General features: G+C 42.7%; 1 protein-coding gene across 1 annotated transcript in view; it reads right to left on the reverse strand.

Moving 5' to 3' along the window:
• spock2 (SPARC (osteonectin), cwcv and kazal like domains proteoglycan 2) overlaps positions 1 to 24,205 on the reverse strand; it is a 71,732-nt gene that overhangs the window by 34,468 nt on the left and 13,059 nt on the right. Inside the window, exon 2 of the mRNA XM_052041612.1 lies at positions 9,919 to 9,964. Coding sequence (XP_051897572.1) covers positions 9,919 to 9,964 — 46 coding nt within the window. The remainder of the gene's footprint in view (positions 1 to 9,918; positions 9,965 to 24,205) is intronic.

Raw genomic sequence — 24,205 nt, forward strand, 5'->3', positions numbered from 1 at the left:
CCAAAGTTCTACAACAGCTCATGTTCACCTTTTCAAAGGTAGTTAGGAATGTACATTAAATGCTGACCTTGCCAAAGACACCTAGCTCCAAAAAATAAATAAGTGAATAAAAGTGTCATTGGAACATAACAGATTAAGACCACGAGTGGGCCATTTGGCCCTTAAGGCTGTCCCACCATTTTATAAGATCATGGCTGACCTCATCATAATCTTGACTCAGTATTCCTCCTCTCCAGGCAAAATCTTTCACCCATTTGCTTATCAAGAATCTATCTACCACTGCCTTAAAGTATTCGACAACTCTATTTTCATCACCTTCTGAAGAAGAGAATTAAAAAAAAGATGCTCATTGCAGTCTTAAAATTGCTGATCCCTTATTTTTATACAGTGACCCATAGTTCTAGATTCATTACCCCTCAGCTCATTGACCAGCACTGGCCCTTTTTCAGCCACAGAACCACTATAAAAATTCCTCATTGAGTGTTTCATTGCTCCATGGTCTTACCCAGGGCCACGAGTAGAAATACATTTGCCTGGTTACAGAGGGGCACATTTGAGCATCCAAAATGCTAAGGGATCAACCTATGTGGGGAAGTCCTTAACCTTACCTTACATTCTTGGATGAGGAGAGCCCATGACCCTGGTCTTGCTTTTCCCCATCTCTGTAATCCTTTCAGCCTGAAAACTCCCTAAAAACTAGCCTCTAGCAGTTCCCCTACTCCTTCATCTCATCATTAGCCATTTCATCCTTAAGCTTCAGGATTCTTTACCAAAACCTCTCCACCTTTCTCTTTCATGGTACTCCTCAAAACATATCTCTGGGTAGTACCTACAGGAGGCACTGCCTCAGGAAGGCAATATCCATCATCAAAGATCCCACCATCCGGGCCATGCCATCTTCTCACAGATACCATCGGGCAGGAGGTACAGAAGCCTGACGTGCGACACCACCAGGTTCAAGAACAGCTACTTCCCTTCAACCATTTGGTTCTTGAACCAACTGGCAAAACCATAATCACTACCTCAGTATAGCAACACTATGACCACTTTGAACATTTGGCACTAAAATAGACTTTGATTTTTTTTTGTTCTAATTGATTTTTCTTGTAAAAATTGCGTATAATTTATGTTTTTCTTGTGAATGCTGCTTATATGATGCTATGTGCCTGTGATGCTGCTGCAAGTAAGTTTTTCATTGCACCTGTGCATACATGTGGCGCATACAACAATAAACTTGACTTTGAAACTTTGCAACTGTTGATCTAATGCCTGGTTCCTTGTTCATTGTCAGTTTTCCCTGATCCAATTACATGCCTGTTAAGTACTTTAAAGGTGCTATATAATCACAAACAGCTACTGTTAAAACTCCCCAGGATAGTCTATCACTGCAGTCCACTTTACTAAGTGGCACTGGGAGTGCATTAGCTCTCGGTCTTTAGCCAAGTTGGATGGTTGTTGGGTCTAAAAAGCATTGCCACTAAACATAGGAGCTGACTAAAAGCCATTGAGAAACTGTAGTCCATAACCTTTAATGACTTCATTAAATAATCATTAAATGCTCGCTAATGGCAGAGTTGCTGGGAATATATTTCCCAGTCGAGAGATTTAAGGTATCTAATGCATCCTTCTATAACTCTGCGCTGTCTGAAAAAATATATCCCTTTGCACAGGTCAGAAACTGAAGATCATTTCCTCAACAATGTTATCATCTCAAGCTACTGAGACACAAGGTATGGGGTTTGACTCCTATTTCAGAGACGCCATCACAAAATCCAGTCTGTTACTCCCAGTTCACTATGGAAGGAATGCTACACAGCTGGAAATGCCATCATTTGGATAAAGTACCATACTAATAACCTCGCTTGCCCTCACAGTCACCACAACACTATTTACAGGGAGTTCATCTCCGGTATTGGTATTGGTTTATTATTGTCACTTGTACCGAGGACACAACCTAGGACACAATTCCTAGGTTGTTGTCTGATTAGTGTACTATCCACTTTGAATGTAGGTGTCTTTATCTCCTGTTCCTCTTCTGATTGGGCAGCTGGATTGGGATTATGGCCTTCCACGTTTTAAAAGGTTTCTGTTCTTGGTGGTGTTGTTTGAGGAACACCTCAAACAGGAACAGAATAGCTCAATAGAGAAGAACCCAATGACAGAATAGATCAAGAAACAGGATAACTGTGATCTTCATAAAAACTGGCAAGAGTGTGGAGACAGGAGCTTCCAGTCCACCCTTGAACGGGAGAACACTTATAAACACTTGGTATTTCTGCTGATTGCCATTGTGATACATTATCCATATCAAATGGTTCTATTCTATCATATGACAATTTATTTGCATCAAAACCCAAAAAAAAACATTTTTATTTGTTTTTGGATGCATCATTAAACAGCTCTCATGCAAAAGATTCTACAATAACCTTTCAAAAAAAAAGCAGAGTTTTTCTGAAACAAAAGCAGGAATTGCTGGACACTCTCAGCAGGTCAGGCAGCAAATATGGAAAGAGAAACAGAATTAAAGTTTCAGGTCAAAAACCCTTTATCAGACCTACTTAGTTCCACACCACCAGGTTCAGGAACAGCTTCTTTCCTACAACCATCAGGTTCTTGAAGTGGCCTGCGCAACCCTAGTTCTACCTCAGCAATGGAACACCACAGTCCACCTCTCGCACGACTATGAACTTGTCTCTGCGTGTTGTTGTCTGTACCTACATGCCTGTGATGCTGCTGCAAGCAAACTTTTTATTGTACCTGCACCTCACCGTACCTGACAATAAACTCGACTCGGCTTGGTCACAGGGAGAACATCCAAACTCCACACAGACAGCACCAGAGGTCAGGATTGAACCCCAGTCGCTGCAGCTGTGTTGCACTGGCACTACCTGCTTCACCCTTGTACCATCCAAGGTAATTAGAAAAGCTAACAAGATGTTTTGTTGCACTTATGTCTTGTTTTGCACAGTCTTTTATCTTCACTGTCTTGTAAACATATGTATAACTTATGTATAATTTATGTTCTGTATCTGTTGTCTGAAGCTATGCGCCTATGATGCTGCTGCAAGCAAGTTTTTCGTTGTACCTGTACCTCACCGTACTTGTGCACGTGACAATAAACTCGACTTGACTTCTGTTCCTCTTTGCACAGATGCTGCTGATCTACTGAGGGCTTCCAGCAATTTCTGTTTTTGTTTCATATTTCCAGCATCTGCAGCTTTTTTTTCACTTCCAAGGATTTGCCAATGTTTATCTTTTAATTAGTGTACTGAATGCACTCTGGTTATTATCATGTTGCTGATTGTGGGAGCTTGCTGGATGCAAACATCTTGCTGTAATTCCTGCTTTATAACAGCGTCTGCACTTCAGAAGTATTTAATTGCTTTTGCAGTGCATTGGGACGTTTTGAGGTCACAAAGAGCACTTAGCAATGCAACTTTGCTTTCATAAATTTAGTCTAATTTTTAAGGTCAGATTTTCAAAGGCACCTATTGCTCTACTCTTAATGCCTTCATGGCACCTAAGTGTTACTGTCAGGGTCAGTTAAGAATTTAATGTTCTGTTAAGAGTCTATCTTATTGATGTGGGACTAGTGTTGAGAAAGGTCAAACAGGTTTGAGGCCAGCTTTCTTCCAATAATAGGCATTAGAAAACCACCAGGTTCTCTCTTAGAATAAAGGAGTTTTCATTTCCATAGTGCCTTTCATATTCAACGCATCCAAATTACAACCAACACTCTACTTCTGAATTGTGGTCATTGTTAATAATATGGGAGACATCGAGCAATTTGTAAAGAGCTAGTTCCCACAAATAGACTGTGCTAATGACTGCTTTCACTGCTGTTTCTTGAAGGATAATTATTGGCCAGGATAACAGTGAACAGAGCCCTGCTTTCTCTTCTCAAAACTGTGCCATGGGAATTTTTATGTTGACGTGAAGGAACAGATGAGGCTTTGGTTTAACACCTTATCTGAATGGCTGATTCTCTGACAGTGCAGCACTCCTTCAGCAGCTCTCAGAGGTGTAGGCCTGGATTATTGCACGTCACTTTACTGGACAATCTTCTGACTCAGAAGCAAGAGTGTGTTCTGTAGGATGCCTGGCACCTATGGAACTAGGTGGAATCAAAAGCATTTGGCCAGGGAGTGGAAAAGGACCGGTAGATAAATTATTAATGAGCAAAGTGTCCGATAAGAAAATCGATGCTTACTGTTGGGTCTGTCTATAATTCTTCCCATGAACTTTAGCGAAGAGCAGCTCATGCAGTGGCAGGTATCCTGTAGCTCCCATTTGGATTTTGTCGATGAATTTATTGGGTTGCAGGGCCTACGATCAGTAGTAATAAGTAATGAAGCACTTTCTTATTTTCCCTGCTGCTTACATGCATATTCACAGAACCTGTCATCAATAATCACTGTGCCCTCTCAGCTGGGACTTAATAGCTTATATCTCACTGTTGCATCCTGTATGTGTTCAGTACACAGCACCATATCTATTTAATTACATCAAAAATGTATTGCTTAAGGATCTGCTAGACTTGCACGCAAGAAGCAAGGTAGAACATTATTGATATCTGCTTCTGATTGTGGCTCTCACAACAGGAATTCTTAATCCACAAGTTAAACTCAGGTAAAAATTAACAATTTAGCACCACCTATTACCCTCTGGGTCACGTAAACCAACTGTTAACTGCTGTACTTGTGCAATACACACACACACACACACACACACACACACACACGCACGTATCATCCAGTTCTTCTCAAAGGCTGGCAGTGTGTGAGGGACTCACCTTTTATCACATCTCATGGATCTGCTCCCCTACAATGAGTTACTTTGAAGTGTGGACACAGATCAATTTCTAAACCCAAGATTGAAAGACCACTGTGTTTGCTGACCCTAAGGGCAGGCTCAACGGAGCAACAATTAGACCCAGGGCTGCCAAATCAGCAATGGGTCAGACGAGTGTTGCATAGGACGCCACAGAAGGAAGTCATTCAACCAACTTATTCTTCGTTTTGTTACTAAATTCACCTTGAAACTGATTTTACCAACCAAAGATTTAGCAATTCCATCAGCTTTTCATTGGGAGGTGTTACAGAGCAACTAAAGATAATGCAAGATAGAAATTAAGGTTCAATTTGGCATCTACTTTCTGGTGAATCCTTGATTCAGCAGTAATGGAGTTGTTGACCAATCACTGCAATCAATCCCCTTCACTGAACTTACCACAGACCCAGACACATGGTTGGAGAACATCCAGTGGCTGAAAGCTTTAAGAGCCTTAAGTCAGAGTTACATATTCCTTGTTAGTGAGTGATTACATATAATGGCTTATATTGTTCTGAAACTGCAAACTAATATGTATTTCCTCAAGGAAATCTATTAAATTTGCATTGGTCAATCAATGCTAAACCTATATCAACTCCCAAGGCATGCTGTTCCACAGAGTACTTATTGATTCGCTGAAAGGTCATTGCCTTGGATTAGTTTTGAATTTAACCTCATCCAAATGCTGGTCAGGTGCAGGTATGTCCTCAGGTCCTCTGTTCTGGACAAGGTGAAACAGTGTGTTGTCACTGACTTCACCCAGTCCCTAAGAATCCTAAAAGTACCACTCAGTTACGGTATCTCTCAACCTCTCCAATTTAAATATTACTTCTCCTAGTGAATATACACACATGCAAATTAGGAACAGATGTAGGTCACTCTTGTTCCTCACTCCTGCTTCACATTTAGTAAGATCTTGGCTTAACTCCTCATTCTGGCCTTCCTCGGTGATCTTCACCCCTCTTGCTTGTCAAGAATCTATCTACGTCTGCCTTAAAAGTACTCAAAGATTCTGCTTCCATCACTTTTTGGGGAAGAAAGATCCAAATACTCATGACAATAAATTTGAACTTGAACTTGACCTGCTGTGAGCAAAAGTTTTGCCTCCTCTCTGTCTTAAATGGGTGACCCCCCTGATTGTTAAACAGTGACTCTTAGTTCCAAATACAAAAGGAAAACTCTCTTCATATCCACCCCGTCAAGATCCCTTAGGATCTTATAGGTTCACTCGTTCCCTCTCACTCTACCAGGTTCCAGCGATATAAGTTTATCCAATGCAATCTTTCTTCCTAAGACAACCCATCCATTCCAGGCATCAGTCTAATTAACCTTCTCTGAACTGCTTCCAATGCATTAACATTCTTCCTGAAATAGGGAGACCAATACTGTACACAGTACTCCAGATGTGCCCTATATAATTGAAGCATAACCTCTTACTTTCGTGTTCAATTCCCCTTGAAATAAACAATGATACTTTATCAGCTTTCTTAAAATTAACAATAATATTTTGTTAGCTTTCTTAATTACTTTCTGTACTTGCCTTCTAACCTTGCACTGGGACAGGTAGGTCCCTCTGCATCTCAGAGCTCTGCAATCTCTCATCATTCAATTTGGTAAATTGGTTTATTATTGTCACATGTACTGAGGTACAGTGAAAAACTTTGTTTTGCATGCCATCCCCACAGATCATTTCATTACAACAGTGCATTGAGCTAGTACAAGGGAAAACAATAACAGAATGCAGAATAGAGTGTTGCAGTCACAGAGAAAGTGCAGTGCAGGCAGACAATAAGGTGCAAGGCCATAATGAGGTAGAATGTGAGGTCAAGAGTCCATCTTATTGTACTACGGGACTGTTCAATAGTCTTATAACAATGGGATAGAATCCGTCCTTGAACCTGGTGGTACGTGCTTTCAGGCTTTTGTATCTTCTGCCCGATGGTAGAGGGGGAGAAGACAGAATATCCCGGGTGTGGCAAAATATGCTTCCTTTTTTCTTCTTCCTGCCGAAATGGACAATATTCACATCTTCCCACATCAATCTTCATTTGCCAGACATTTGCCCACTCACTTAACCTATCTCTATTAGCTCCAAGGCCTCCTTGTGTCCTTTTCACAACTTACTTTCCTACCCTACCCACCTTTGTGGCATCAACAGATTTAGCAACTAGGTCCCTCCATTCAAGTCATTCATATAAACGGCAAGAAGTCTCTGATCCCTGTGGTATACCCGTCATTATATCTTGCCCACCAGAGAAAGACCCATTTATTCCCACTCTCTGTTTCATGTTAGCCAGCCAATCAGCTGTCCATGCCAAATGCCTCCTCTCCATCCCCTCATTCATACTAGTTGCCCTTCTCAGCATTCTTTCAATATCCCTTTTGACAGCAGTAACCAGAGCTGTCCACAGAGCTCCAATTGAGTTTGCCACACATCTGAACTGCCTATGTGTTATGTAGTACTATTGGCAAACTAAAACCAACAATAAGGATAGCACTGAGGTGCTTTTCTTATTATGTTAAGCACGCAGGGTCCCCCAAAGTTCAAGATCAGCATGCTTCGGCCACCAGCTATGTAGAAAATTTGTCACACTCAGGAAGAGTGGCTCCTGGTATGTGGTCCCTGGATTTAGAATCACAGCCCGGTAAACCAACATATATGAACGCCCTGCTCGCCCAGCCTGTCTCCATCTGCCTTTCCTGCAGCAAGATCAATGAGCACTTCAGCTGCTCTGTTCTGACTTCGATGCTCCCAAGGGCTCCACCACTCCAGCTTCATTCTGCTGTCTCTGGCAGCTCAGCTGATTTATTTCACACGTACTTACAATTGATTCCTGACAGCCGAGAAGGACAAGCTGCCTCAACACCAGGCTGCATGACGCAATCCAGCAGCCAGCTGAGACCGCTGATCCACTTCACACTAGCAACTGTTTGTTCGCCGTTAATCTCTGTTGAGTCAGGAAGCAGCAGACTGACAGAGGAAGACCAGAGATGTGCGACAGAGTGAAGTGACCTGTCCCCAGCCTTGCTCAATGCTATTTTCCATTCCCTGCTGCCCTCCCCACTGTCCTCTCAGGCTGAACCCATTTGACCACTAGAAACCTTTGACTAACTCCCCCTTCCACCATGATAAGGCACCAATCTCTAACTTCTTTCACAAACTATTCTCCAACACTCAAGAGTATTAATGTCTCCCTCATTTGGCTTCTCTATTTTTCCTTCCATTCGCTGCATTTGATCCTGGATTACTGAACAGATCCCTGAAGCAGATTGTCAGGTTGCTGCTGTTTGTGGGAGCTGGTAATCCCAGGAACTTTTCCACTGAAATGACTCTGAAACCACTCAAGCCACAGATAGCAGGGTCCAGTTAGCACCCCTCACACTGAAGGTGGGTATGCATCCACCTTTCAAACTGGACTTTTTTTTTGTTCTAATTGTGTTCTTTCTTATAAAAATTGTATATTATTTATGTTTAATTTATGTTTTTCTTGTGAATACTGCTTGTATGATGCTATCTGCCTGTGATGCTGCTGCAAGTAAGTTTTTCATTGTAAATGTACTTGTGCATATGACAATACACTTGACTTTGACCACCTAGAAGTTCAGAGTTCAGCTGCACATGGTTGGTCTCACTGTCAGGTGACATGAAGCATGCAATGAAGTCCCCGGAAACCAGGTGATTTCTGTGACTGATCGGAGACTCCAGAGCAGCTACTTTCCTACATCCATCAGGCTCTTGAACCAATCTGCACAACCCTAACCCCACCTCAGCAATGGAACACTAGGGACCACCTCTTGCACTTCCATGGACTTGTCTCTGATTGTGTCTTTGTTTTTTGCACTAAGGTCTTGTTTTTGCAGGCTTTTTTTCTCTCTCTCTCTTCACTGTCTTGTATAATTTATCTATTATTTATATATAATTTATATTCTGTGTGTTGCCTGTACCTACGTGCCTGTGATTCTGCTGCATGTCTTTCATTATACCTGTACCTCACCGCACTTGTGCACATGACAATAAACTCGACTTGAATCAATACAAAGCTTACTGCATGAAGATTGGTTGCCATGTTTTTTCTGCAGTGGTGACTACATCTCAATAGTACTTTGTTGGCCATGAATTGGTTTGCCCTTCCACCTTCCAAGATAAGAAAAGCATCATGAATGCATTTTCGTTCTTTATTTACACATACACCCAAGTTATGCATTTTGCGATTGAGAGATACGACAGTGATGGGGAAGCAGACAGGGTCAGTATTAGTAACTTCTTGAAGCAACATGCTACTCCATGTCCAGAAAGGAGATGGGTTAAAGACTTATATTTTTATAGCACCTTCCCCACCCCTTTCTGGAGGACTTTACAGCCAATGAAGTGCCTTTGCAGTGCGGTCACTGTTATAATAAGGGAATAACATGCAGCCAATTTGCACACCATGTTCCTGCAAACAATATTGTGATAGTGATGATCAGACAATCTGTTTGTTAGTAATGATGAGCGAGGGATAAATATTGTTTGTTTAATGGAGATAATCCAACTGTTGTTTGAAATTGGGCCATGAAATCTTTCACAGAGAGGAGGAGGGGATTCAGTTCAACATCTTTTCCAAGACAGAGCACTTCTAACAGTGACTCTCTTTCACGGGACTACCAGCCTATATATTTGTGTTCATGTCTTTGGTGTGGGACCGGATCCCACAACCTTCTGAGGCGAGATTGTTACCAACTGACCCCCAGGCTAATAATGACTGGGCTCTGCTCACCGTCCCCTTGGTACCAATGAGACCTGAACTACAAGTAGTTGATTCAAGTCCTGTTGAGAAGAAATCAAACTAATTTCATTTAGAATCCTTAGGGATGTAAAAGGAGGGGCAGAAAGAGAAGAAAAAAATGAAAGAGAGGGAGGGAAGGAGAAAGAAATAGAGACAAAGAGAGCAACATGTGGAGATGGAACTGGGGCAGAGTCACAGAGATGTTAAATCATCCAACAAAGCAACGAGGTTCATTGCGAGGTTGAAACCCTTGGTCTCATAAAGTTTGCATAAAAAATTAGCTAAAAAAAGCCTCAACACTTCCAGTAAAAGGAAAACTCACCCTCATCAAAGGCCTGATTCTGATCCCATGTTCGGATGTAATCATCCTGCATAAGAGAAAAAGAATATTGTAACGCAAACAGAATCATCATCAATTAAACAGAACATCAGTCCTCAAGTTCCTACCTGCATGCCTGAAAGGATGAAAGACTATTAGATCTCAGCAATAATTAGTTATTTTTGGACTGTTGTTATGTAGAGGTTTGCTGGCGGCTGCACTGTCTAGTCATGATGTTAGCTATGGAATTAATTTTCCCTGACTTGTGCCAATAAATCACTTGCCCGCCAACAATGACTCAGGATTCTGGTCTGTCTCTCGAACATTCTGATTTACAGCAATTATTGACAAAGTTTATACCCATTTTGTGTTAACACTGAAACAACAGCTCAAAAATGGGAGTAAGATGGAATATTTGATTTTCCTTCTTATGGTCTATAATTTTCTCTGCATTATTGACAATAAACAGAGACACAAGACTCTGCAGATGCTGGAATCTGGAGCAAAGAATGAGCTGCTGGAGGAACTCAGTGAGTGAGGCAGCATCTGTGGAGGGAAATGGACAGTCAATGTTTTGAATCGGAATGCTCCCTCTGGACTGGATGAAGGGTCTCAACCAGAGATGTTGACTGTCCATTTCCCTCCCAGATGCTGCCTGCCTTGCTGAGTTCTGCCAGCAGCTTGTTTCTTTACAATAAATAATTGCCTCATGACTATGTAATAGACTGGGTCAGTCTGAACCATCCATGTCTCTGAGTCAGCAATGGTTCTCAATACCTGTTCCAACTCCCCGACCTGCAACAGTGACTCATTCCCTGAAGCTGGTTCCTGATCAATGAGACACTGTGGAGTGTGGGACCTTGCTGCCAAAAGTTCAAGCCCCGCCCAAAAAATGTTTTGACAACTGGTTAAGCCACATCCCCATGCTCTTTGGCTGCCAAAAGACCTCAAATGTACCATTGAAAAATATGCAAAAATAATTAAAAGAATCACTATTAAAAATTAAAAAGCTATTGTACAATATAAAAATCAACCACTGTATTAGAACATCAAATCATTTAAATATATTTGTTAACAAATAAATACATTTAAATTAACTCAATTAATTGGAAAAAATGTAAATCACCTGTAACTTACCTATCCCCCTTGGAGCCATTCCTCTCCATTGCAGTGAAAGGAGTCACTTTCCTGCATCCAGTGGGTGGATTCCCCTGGGAAACTGCAGGACCTGTTTCTTGACTCCTTGAGCAGTCCAATGTCAGATCATAGTCACAATGACAGCAGCAAGGACCTCTCAGGAAGTTTAGAACTTATGCAGTCAAGTAAGTAGCTATCGGAAATGATCTGGATTGTTAATTTGGCCCTCACTGCAAAAAAGTTGTGCACCCCTGGTTTAATGCCTCCGGCCTTAATCTGAGCTAACAGTGAACGCACAACTGAAGGGGTCCTGCATTACTGGGGGTGTCTCTTTTGGATCAAGTGCCAGTCCAAGGCTTTGACTATAAAGCTTCAAGTTCGACTATCTAATATTAGAGAATACAAGTGAAAATAAATTAATTGCCTCTTTAGCACCTTGAGATATCTAGAGGTGCCTTGAGTTCTTTCTTTCTGCAATTCACATTTCAACTCAAGCTCCTGGTTTATGTGAGCACAGGTTTTGGGAGGCATTAAACATCAAGGGTTAAATGGCAGAAGGCCAACTGGTGAATGGAGAGATTAAGTGGCACTGATCACCTTCCTCCCGGATTCAGGATCTATCGCCTTGCTTCCTGAGACAGAACCAACTTGCATTTATAAAGCATCTTTGATTTAGTAAATCATACCAAGGTGCCTCATAGGAGAGGAAATGCAGAGAAATTGATTCTACATGGTGCCTGGTGATCAAAATTTGTCAGAATCAGAATCAGGATTTATTATCACTGACTTATATGATGTGAAACGTTTTTCAGCAACAGTGCAGTGCAAAGACATAAAATTAAAACAAATTACAAAAATAAATAAATAGTGCAAAACAAAAGGAATAACGAGGTAGTGTTCATGGCCTCATGGACCGTTCAGAAATCTGATTGTGGAGGGGAAGAAGCTGTTCCTGAATTGTTGAGTGCGGGTCTTCAGGCTCTTGTACCTCTTGCCTGGTGAAAGTAATGAGAAGAGGGCATGTCCCGATGGTAAAGGTCATTACTGATACTCAGTGATGGATGCTGCCTTCGTGAGGGACTGCCTCTTGAAGATGTCCTCAATGGTGGGGAGGGTTGTGCTCATGATGGAGCTGAGGCTATAACCTTCTGCAGCCTCCTGCAATCCTGTGCATTGGAGCCTCCATACCAGACTGTGACGCAACCAGAATGCTCTCCACTGTACATCTATAGAAATTTGTAAGAGTCTTTGGTGACATACTGAATCTCCTCAAATGAAGTAGAGCTGCTGGCGTGCCTTCTTCATGATTGCGTCAATCTTTCCCCTGTCTTAAAGGTGAGGGAGATAGAGAGGAGGAGAGGGAATATCAAAGCTGAGGACTGAGGTAGCCAAAGGCAATGGTCATGTGGGGCAAAGGAAATTCGAGATAATCCCTTGGGCGTTCGGCACAAAGTGGTTAATCGAGTGGGTGGGATGGTGAACAAGAGAATAAGTCCAGGAGATAGCGGCAACTTGAAAGTCAAACCAAGTTTTATCAGTAGGCCCTCAACACATAATCAGTGCTCCAACTCACCCTGAAACCCTGCTGTGTTATCAGTAACAGGCAATCCTTCAGTGTATTTCAACAGAGTGCTGATTGGCCTTAAGTAAACCAATTCACTCTGTTAAAATAACCACTAGAGGAAACTGAAATGAACAGGTCAAGCTGTCAATGTGCTATTATTTGTACAGCATAATTTCAGGCCTAAGGTTAATTAACTTTTAAGTACAATAAATGTAGTCAGAGGTGCCCTGAGTTCTATTTACAAAGGGAGTACAAGGAAAAACAAGTGTACAACAGCCAGATAAACTGGCTCAATCAAGCTTTAGTGAAAAGGAGCAACAATTGTACTCTGGGCAAACAGATAAAATACCCAAGTTGTGAATCACCTTGCAGCTGTTGCAATCTACATGGCTCTCCCTACAATGTATAAGGACACTCGACATTTGGGACTTCCTTTACAACAAGGACCTGCACTTATGAAGTACCTTGACCATAAAAAATGTGCACAAAATTAATCACAAATCTGGGCATAAAATTGTTACCACTGGCTCGATTGCTGTGGACATAACCTGCCCAATTTTTGACTTTCATGTCTTTAGTTTATGGCTGGGTGTCAATCAAAATTTGTCACCGTATCATATTAAGAACAAAACAGGAATGAAAACAGGACTGGAGGACCCCATGAAAGATTTGAAAACCCTTTGCATTCCAACAATATCACTGGGACCCTAATGCAAATTTAGCCTAGAGCTGAGAAAACCTACACGGGAAAGAATCGAACTCCAGAAAATGCAAGGGCAATTATAATTACTGTGGGTGTGGAGCCGGGAGAAGGCTTGACATTTCTGGGCCCAGACTTATCCCAATCACAGATTTACCACAGGTTGGTAGATGAACGGGGAAGCCTGATTTCTTGCAGGCTGACAGGAAACCAAATGGCAGGATGGTAGAGAGGCATGAAATCGGCTTACTGAGGCTGAAAGTGGGTTTTCATGGCTCTGACTTAAAATTGGGCCCAGCAAGGCCAAGGATAGCAAAATTGAGAGGAATAGCAAAACCGATGGTAAAAGGAATTGGGAGGAAGTTATTGAGAGACGTTCTGCTAATAACATCTTGGGTCATTTCACTGCATTAAAGGTGCCATCTAAATGCAGGCTGTTGCTGTTGAATTGTACTCGGAGAGAATGAGGCATGTATGGGACAGCCTTTGACTTGGGGCAACCACTGAAGGGAGGGGAAAGTTTAGAACAATGGACCTGCATCACAAATACAGTTTCACTGACACTCCACAACTTGCCATACCGATCTCCACTGTTTATGTGGACAAGCAAATATATATGTGAAAAATTATCACAGAAACTTCACATTTTGTAGACAGAAAATGTGTTGGTGCTAGACTGGTAACAAGGATAATTTATGTATATTCCTGAGCTTAAGAAAGCTAGCATTTCCATAGTAATAAAAACAGAAAATTCTGTAAACCCTCAGCTGGTCAGGCAGCATTTATGGAAAAAGAACTGTGCAAAAGGTCCTGAATCTGAAATGCTGTTTCTCTCTACACAGATGCTGTCTGACCTGGTGCTTACAGCATATTCTGCTTTTATTTCAGATTTCCAGCAGTTGCAGATTTTTATCAGCATTTCCATAGTCCTCTTCAGGGTGCCCCAAAGTGCTTCATAGCCTCACAGCGCAGGTTCAATCCTAACCACAGGTGCTGTCTGTGTGGAGTTTGTACGTTCTCCCTGTGACCACGTGGGTTTCCTCTGGGTGCTCCGGTTTCTTCCCACATTCCCAAAAATGAGCTGATAGGTAGGTTAATTGGTCACTGTAATTGTCCCTAGTGTGTAGGTGAGTGGTTGAACCTGGGGGGGGGGGGGGGGGGTGGGTGGAGCTGATGGGAATGTGGGATTAATGTAGAATCAGTGGAAATCAGTTGGTGGTCAGCAGGGAGTCAGTGCCTGTTTCCATGCTGAATAACTTTAGACACGGTTGTAATCTAGGAATCTCAGCATCATAATTCCACAGAATAAGATATCTTTATTAGTCACATGTACATCGAAACACACAATGAAATGCATCCTTTGCGTAGAGTGTTCTGGGAGCAGCCCGCAAGTGTCGCCACGCTTCCGGTGCCAACATAGCATGCCCACAACTTCCTAACCCGTACATCTTTGGAATGTGGGAGGAAACCCACGCAGATACGGAGAGAACGTACAAACTCCTTACGGACAGCGGCCGGAATTGAACCCGGGTCACTGGCGCTGTAAAGCATTATGCTAACCGCTACACTACCGTGCCTGCCCACTCCCACAATAGCTCCCACAAAGAGCAATCTCATATTAACCAAATAATTTGTGAGGGTGGTACAATATCGTCCAGTTTGATCTTAAAGCACAAGAGTGCCAGAACTTACAGAGGGAGCCATTAGCCATTAGCCACAAGATCAGTCTTCTATCTAAATGCTCTTGAAACAAGTGAGTTTATCACCTTGTTCAAACTGCAGACCAAGAAATCTCTTGTGTTTGAACCAATATTGCCCAATGCTATTTCCAAGCAATGGTGCGTGATTGTGTTTTATACTTTGGCATTATTGACTCTGCTTCTGGGAAGCCAGCACTGCAATTGGGCTGGAGTGCTCCGGTTTTTCTTTAATGGGCCTCCAGGTCAAGACAACTCTCTGAAAAAGTGTGTTTATTGATCCCTTTACTGTCTGAAGTGAATGCGCCAGACACCACAGAGGTGATAACTGATGCGCATCAGTGAGTTATGATGCAGTAACTCAATCAAGGCTTGCTGATAAAGCTATCAATCGTTAAAGGGTAGCCAAAGTCAGCAGAAACTCACAGAATGAATCCCCTAAAGGAATACACACCAAGTAAATGCATGTTCTTGAGCCCAGACACAGTCATGACTTCTTTTTAAAATCTAACTGTGGATTCACACCTTGGTTTCAGAAAGCAGTTCCACACTGCCCTCTCAATAGTTATGGGGATGGAAATAAATGCCTTGCCAGCACCGCCCAGATCCCGTAAGTGAATATCAAAAACCCAGTTGGAGATGTTTATATCTTTAGCTGCTATCTTGTACAGTGGTGGTTCCAAACCTTTCTGAATGAAAGCCCTACTTGTTCACATTCTATAAAATAGAACCCCACCCCATCCATAAAACCCTGATGGTGTCATGGGCCGCAGAGTTGGGGGTCTCCTGGGGATTCCCAGGGTCTCCTAGTAACCCTACAGCTGGGGTAGCAGGCGTACTGAGTATATTCATTTTTAGTTTTACTGTTTCTGTGAACTTTCTAATTACCCCAATATTATTAAAGCTCACAGGGTAGTGAATCTTTGTAATTCTCTACCCAGGAAAGTTGTGGAGGTTCAGTTGCTTAATGTATTCAAGACAAGGCTCAATTTTTTTTTGATTTTAAAGGAATAAAGGTATGTGGAGTTAATGCGGGAAAATGGTGCTGAGGTAACAGGTCAGCCATGATCTTACTGAATGGCAGAACAGGCAGTAGGACCAAATGGCCTGCTCCTCTCAATATTTTTTTCACATTCTTATGTTAAGGACTCATGGGTCTCCTATAATCTTTGGCAATACCACCCCTGCCACTCCTCCCTCAATGGGGCTGCCAGTCACTGCTGTTATACTGAACAGTAAAATACTGCAGCTGCTGGAAATCTGAAATAAGCACAGAAAATGCTGGAGATACTCAGCAGGTCAGGCAGCACCTGTAGAGAGAGAATCAGATTTAAAATTTTGGGATCAAAAGATCAGAAAGGTGAAATGTTAACTCTGTTTCTCTCTCCACAGATGCTGCCTGACCTGCTGAGTATCTCCAGCATTCTCTGATTTTATGCTACCATGAAGACTTATCACTTTGTTTTACTGACATGGCTCTTCTTTTAATCTACAAGCGATACTGCAGCCACTGCCTGTGCTGTCCATTCAAAATAGGCACTGGGAGAAGGAGCTAGGGTGTCTTTGCATGCAGACAGCTTTTGGCAGTGGCCCACCAACAAATCCACCAGGGGGGCGGTGGCAGTGGAATATATAAACACAGCACGACAACGCACAGAGCAGGGAAAGAGAGGACAGCAGGGGTGCAGAGACTCCAACAGTGACTGAAAATCCCATCTCTATACATCGGGTGTGGGAGGCAGGGAATGTAAATAGCCAGGTCGAACTTTGTTACTGCAACAGAGAAGGGCAGCACCAGGATAATGCACCAATTGGTCTAATTCCCTTGTGTTTACTGCAGAATATACTGTGGGCTACTGCACTAGAACTACAAGATGATAAGAGGCATAGATCGAGTGGACAGTCAGAGACTTCTTCCCAGGGCTAACATGAGGGGACATAATTTTAAGGTGATTGGAGGAAGATATAAGGGGGATGTCAGGAGTAAATTTTTTTTACACAGAGAGTGGTGGGTGCGTGGAACGCACTGCCTGCAGAGGTTGTGGGGGCAGGTACATTAGGGACATTTAAGAGACTCTTAGATGGCCACATGAATGATAGAAAAATAGGGGGCTACGTGGGAGGGAAGGGTTAGATAGATCTTGGAGCAGGATAAAATGTCGGCACAACACTGTGGGCCGAAGGGCCTTTACTGTGCTGTAACGTTCTATGCTCTATGTAACTACCATTTTAATCTGGACACCATGTTATGGAAGTCCTTCCTTTAACCTCTCTGCATCTTAAGACTCTCTTGGAATCTATATCCTCTAGTTTTTGACTCCCCTGGTAAAAGAAATAGGTTCCTTCTACTTACTCTTTCAGGGCTCCTCGCACAGTTCAATCAAATATCCTTTGTTCCAAAGGAAACAAAAAGCAACACCAATATCTCCAAACTTCTCTCATGGCTGCAATTTTCCAGCCCTGGTAACATCCTCATCAATTTGCTCTGCACCTTGTCCAGTGTCTGCACCCTGTCCAGTGTAATCTCATCATTCCTGTAATGTGGTGACTAGAATATGTTCACAGTACTCAAACTGTGGACTACAAATAGAATGCTGAAAGAACTCAAGCAACAGTCCTGATGCAGGGTCTTGAGCCAAAACGTTAACCAGCACCTTTTGTCTCCACAGATGCTGCTTGACCTGCTGAGTTTTTCCAGCGTTCTAGCTTTTGTTCTGGATTCCAGCATCTGTAATCTTTTTTTGTCTTCGAACTCTGGATTGTTGTATGGAGTTCTACATAACCTCCCAGCTCTTAGAGACACAAGAGACAACAGATGCTGGTATCTGGAGCAACAAATAATCTGCTGGAGGAACTAAGTGGGTCGAGCAGCATCTGTGAGAGGAAAGGAGCTGTCAATCTTTTGGGTCCTAGTGCAGGTTTTTGAACCGAAACATCGACAATTCCTTTCCCTCCACAGATGCTGCTCGACCCGCTAAGTTCCTCCAGCAGGTTGCTTGTTGCTCCCTGCTCTTATGTGCTATCCCTTCACTAATTTAGGAAATCATTCCACATGCCTTTTCAATCACCTTATTGACCAGATCTGTCCTGCTACCTTTAAGGATCTGTGACTCTGCAGCCCTCAGTATCCTCCCGTGTATTATGTATTCCCTTGCTTTGAATCACCTCCCCAACACATTACCTTGCACTTCTCTGGATTAAACACGATTTGCCACTTCATTATCCAACTAACCATGAGACTTTTATCTTCCTGCAATCTAAGGCTTTCCTCCTCCTTTGTCAATCACACAGTCTAGTTTTTCTATCACCTGTAAATTTCTACATCATGTCCCCTACATTTAAGTCTGAATTATTAATGTATGCTACCACAAGCAATGGACCAAGTACTGAGTCTTATGGAACCCCACTTGCTTCCGCAATCATCCATAACCATTGCCCTTGCTTCCTGCCACCAGGTCAACTTTGGATCCAATCTGACACTTCCCCTTGAATCCCATGGGCTTTTACTTTTTTGACCAGCTCGTTATGTGTGACATACAGGCATACAAATTAGCTGCAGGAAAAGGCCACTTTGTTCCTCAAACCTGCTCTGCCATTTGATCTGATCTGAACTCAGCCCCACCTTCCTGCCTATCCACAGTAACAATTCACCTCCTTGCTTATCAAGAATCTGTCTTAAAAATAGATCATACAGCATCGAACAGTACAGTACAGACCCTTCGGCCCATTATGTATGTGCTGACCAAGATGCTAATTTAAACTAATTCCATCTACCTGCACATGATTGGTATCCCTTCATTCCTTCCCTGTTTGTGTGCCTGCCTAAATCCCTTTTAAACATTGCGACCATATCTGCTTCCTCCACCTCCCTTTGCAGTACAAGCACCTAACACACTCTGCGTAAAAAAACTTGCCTCGTAAATCTCCTTTAAATTTACCCCCCTCACCTTAAAGCTATGCCTTCTAGTATTTGAAAATTCCAAAGCTCTACTTTCGCTTGCCACTCAGAGAGTTCCAAAGACTCATAAATGTTTGAGAGAGAAACAAAATGCTTCATCTCTGGCTTAAATGGATGATCCCTTGCTGTTTCCAGATTTTTCCAGGAATCAAAACGTTATCTCCACATGCCCAATGTTAAGACCCCTCAGGATCTTCTGTTTAAATCAGGCCAGCTCCTGTTCCCCTAAACTCAAGCAGAAAAAAAAACTACATTTCCAACCTTGCCAAAACCTGCCCTCTTCATTCCTGCTCGCCTCCAGTACAAAACATTCAATCAAGCCTGTCAAAGACAACTTTCCCTGAACAAATCCATGCTGACTGTCCCTAATTAATCTGCGCCTTTGTAAATGAAGGATCATACTGTCCCTTGGAACTAATTCCAATAGTTAGCCCGCCACTGAATGGCCTCAAGTTATTCCTTCCTCCTTTTCTAAATAATAGTACATTTGCAGTCCATTGCAGATAAAGTACAGTGCCACTGTACTTTGTCCTGTGACCACATGGGTTTCCCCCTGAGAGTTTAGTTTCCTGCCACATTCCAACAACATGTGGGTTGTTAAGTGATTTGGCAATCCAGAGAGTACGGTGGGTGGCAGGAGAAGCAGTGGGAGCAATGTTGATGGGCATGTGAGAAGAAATGGATTATAGGGAAATAAATGGGGGAATGAGATCGATGGGATTTCTCTGTGAGGTGCCGTGGGTCACGTGGCCTCATTCTATGTCCTTAAGAAAATATTAAATATAAACACTTTATTCTTTCATATGTCTCCATTTTGATTTTAACTCTAAAGCAGGTTCCATTTCCCTCTTTTAATACAATGTACTTCGTAGTTCTAATAAGTAACAAATAATCCAAGGAATAATTCATGATGTGTAATTCTACGAATCTATAATAAACGAACAAACAATATACCAGAGTACTTATGATAATCATCAATCCCGCCATATACTGATGGTAATTCTGAATTCAACAATGTAGCAAAATAAAATTGCCACTAACCTCCACTTCCTGATGGGCAACCCGAGATGGAGAGGAAGCATGAGGAAGAACAAATGAAGAGAATGCAAGTTAGAGGAAAAGAAATGTCGACACTAAAGCAAAAACCATATCGGGCAATACATTGGATGCAAACCATGAGTGGATTCAAACTTACAGGAGACTCACAGGAGCTGCTTCAAGAAGGCAACATCCATCATCAAAGATCCGAACCATCCAGGCCATGCCATCTTCTCACAGCTACCATCGGGCAGGAGGTACAGAAACCTGAAATCCCACACCACCAGGAACAGCTCCTTCCCTTCAACCATTCAGTTCTTGAACCAACCAGCAAAACCCTAATCTCCACAGTTTAGCAACACTATGGCCACTCTGATTGCTTTGCACTAAAATGGACTTTGTATTTTTTGTTCTAATTCTGTTCTTTCTTGTAAAAATTGTATATAATTTATGTTTAATTTATGTCTTTCTTGTGAATGTTGGGTTATCTGATACGATGTGCCTGTGATGCTGCTGCAAGTTTTTTCACTGCACCTGTGCATACATGTACTTGTGCCTATGACAATAAACTTGACTTTGACTCACAATGCTTTTAATGCACAAAGCCCACATCTATTGTACATGAGATGAAGTGCCCGGGAGAGCTGAGGGCCAAGCAAGACCCATCTGCCCTTTTGCTGAGTAGGTGCCTGGACCACAGATAAATGAGATGAGGGAATCCACTCATCTATCAAGGACACATGGCAGCACAGTGGTGCAGCTGGCAGAGTTGCTGCCTCTAGTGACCCAGGTTCAATCCTAACCTCCGCTGCTGTCTGTATAGAATTTGCACGTTCTCTCTGTGACAGCATGGATTTCCCCTGGGTGCTCCAGTTTCTTCTCACATCTCAGATACATGAGGATTGGTAGATTAATTGGCCACTGTAAGTTAACCCAAGTGTATAGGGGAGTGGTAGAGTTTGGGGGGAGTTGATGGGACTGAATAAAAATGGGTTTAGTGTAAATGGGTGCTTGCTGGTTGGCATGGACTCAGTGAGCCAAGTGGCCTGTTTCCGTCAAGTATGATGCTATGACAACAAGGAGTAATTCACAACATGGGCCAGGTGGGTGGCTCTCTTGCCTGCAGTCAGGTGGCCAGTGGTAGCAAGTTCAAGGCCTGTTCTTTGCCACAAGCAGCTGACAAGTGCAGGTTGAAGAGGACAGGGGAAGGAAGGAGAGAAATAAATGATGTCATGCTTAAAGAAGACAGCTCATTCTGCAGCTGGTAAAAGATAATCGTAATGTCCATACAAAAAAGCCACAACATTTGCTGCAGGTGAAATACCTCCTGTGGCCTTATATCTGGGAAAATGTAGTCAAATACCAGTCATGTGATCAGGCTGTAAGCCATCACCATCCTTGTTACCAATGCCTTTATTGGAACATTAGAGCTAGGAGGCCATTCAGTCCCTCAGTCATCCTGTTCGATTTGATTCTGGCTGATCTACATTTACTGAACGAAAGTCTATCACTCACTCTTCAGTGCTCCAGCAATCCCCAGAAACCTTTGAGGGAGAGAATTCCAACCCTTCCTGGCTTCAATCCTAAGCAGCTTAGATCTAATGTTGTGATGGCCTGTCTCATGGCGGGGGGGGGGGGGGGGGGGGGGGGGGAACGGGGCGATAGTTTCTCTGTCATGACCGTGAGGAATCCTTTTAACTTTTTGAAAACCCTGATCGGATACATCCTTGATGCTTGAGCCAGGATCCAGTTAACAGGCAAGAGCCAAGACAGTGAGTGAGAGAAGGACATTCAGCTGTGGAAAGCATCACAACCAAGTCCCATCCATCCCCTTTCAGCATCCAAGGATTTCTACAATTTTCCAGCAGTCCTAATTTCTCCCCTGCCCTCTCTGCTTCACAATGTTATACATATCAGACGCCTAACTCTAGAACAACATCAAGGCAGGCACGGTAGTGTAGCGGTTAGCGTAATGCTATTACAGCGCCAGTGACCCAGGTTCAATTCTGGCCGCTGTCTGTAAGGAGTTTGCATGTTCTCCCCATGTCTGCGTGGGTTTCCTCCGGGTGCTCCGGCTTCCTCCCACATTCCAAAGACATATGGGTTAGGAAGTTGTGGGCATGCTATGTTGGCGCCGGAAGCGTGGCGACACTTGCGGGCTACCCCCAGAACACTACACAAAAGATGCATTTCACTGTGTGTTTCGATGTACATGTGACTAATAAAGATATCCTATCATTCTCAGGATCTGGGCTTTACTAGAAATGCCAGCACTTACTGCCCATAAATAATTGCCCACGATCCAACAATATGGCTTGCTTGGCCACCTCAGGGGGCAAGAATGATCAGCTGTGCTTATGTGGGGCTGCAGTCACACTAGAGGCGAGTGGCACTACCAGTTGGGTTCAGCAACAACCCAACATCTTCATGCTCACTTTTAGTCACACTTACCTTCCTTAACTAGATTTCTTGAAACTGAATTCACATTCTCAAACTACGCTACTGGTACTTTATCTCATATTTGTTGGGAGGATTTTATTTGGTAATTTTTCAGAATCTAAGCATCGCTGGGAAGAGCAGCATTTGTTGGCTAACCCGATGTACCCCTGAGAAGGTGGCTATGCTGCCTTTCTGAACTGCTGCAGTCCTTCTGCTGAAGGTACTCTCACGGCGGTGCTGGGCTGGGAATTCCAGTGTTTCGACCCAGGAATGATGAAGAAGCTCCAAGTCAGAATGGCATGCGACTTGAAAACAACCTGTAGGTGATGGTGTCCTTGTCCTTCTTGGTATCGGTGTCGGTGTTGGTTTATTATTGTCACTTGTACCGAGGTGCAGTGAAAAACTTGTCTTGCATACCGATCGTACAGGTCAATTCATTACACAGTGCAGTTACATTGGGTTAGTACAGAGTTCATTGATGTAGTACAGGTAAAAACAATAACAGTACAGAGTAAAGTGTCACAGCTACAGAGAAAGTGCAGTGCAATAAGGTGCAAGGTCACAACAAGGTAGATCGTGAGGTCAGAGTCCATCTCACTGTATAAGGGAACCGTTCAATAGTCTTATCACAGTGGGGTAGAAGCTGTCCTTAAGCCTGGTGGTACACGCCCTCAGGCTGCTCTATCTGCTACCTGATGGGGGAGGGGAGAAGAGAGAATGACCCGGGTAGGTGGGGTCTTTGATTATGCTGGCTGCTTCACCAAGGCAGTAGAAGTAGTGGGTTTATTAATCTGGGCTTTTGGAATAGAGGAACAGGAATAGGCCTTTCAACCTCTCATATATGTACCACCATTTAATTTTAAGCAGATCATGACTCTCCTTGATGCTATCAACCTGCCTTTGATCCCCACCTCCAATCCTCTCACCCGATGGCAATCTTGACAATTATATTTTACCTCCCCGAGCAGCTATGGGTTTCCTGGGTCAATAGAATCCTTTAATGAGAAAAAGAACCCTTCCTGATTTTACACTTGACTAGCCTAGTCCAATTTTAAAATTGAATCTCCTTCAACAATTGTAGCTGGAGTGTTCTTGTCTGATGTGCTCGGTACTACACAGTGTGATGCCTCTACTCTCTACATCATCAGGAAGCCACAAGAAATAGACTTTTGAAATTAATCTTTGATGAAGAAGCCATGTCTCATTCTGCTTTAAACTACTTTCACCTTGAGCTGGGAACCGTACAATCAGGCAGAACATTCCTCATGAGCAAATCCAAGGTCAAGCAGATCTTAAATTATTAAAATGGAAATGCTTCTGAAATCTCAAATAAACTGACCATTAAATTAATTGTTAAACAGCACACTCCAACCACAGAAGAGTGATAGTTATATCATTTGTTTCTTAACAGCCTGTTCATTGCCATTGAACATATTTGACCTCCAACAGGGGTTTAATTTTCCTTTCTTCTTGAGGGTCAACTTTCCTTGTGCAACCAAATTCACAAAAAACAGACTAACTTATCATTCCTCTGCTTATTTTTTCTAGGTCGCAGCTATGGCTAACATGGCTACTGTGGAAACCCATAACATTATCCACAGCAGTTCAAAGTGACTCGTTAGATGTGGAGCGCTTTGAGATATTGAGCAATGTGACACAATGGTATTTAACACTGGTCTTTCCAGTTAAAACTGTCAAAGAGGTAGAATCATGTAATTTTGTTTAATTTCTCAAGGGAATGAGCATCTTGTGCCTTG

Source organism: Pristis pectinata, chromosome 30 (assembly GCF_009764475.1).
Source record: "Pristis pectinata isolate sPriPec2 chromosome 30, sPriPec2.1.pri, whole genome shotgun sequence".
In the NCBI taxonomy this organism is placed as follows: domain Eukaryota; kingdom Metazoa; phylum Chordata; class Chondrichthyes; order Rhinopristiformes; family Pristidae; genus Pristis; species Pristis pectinata.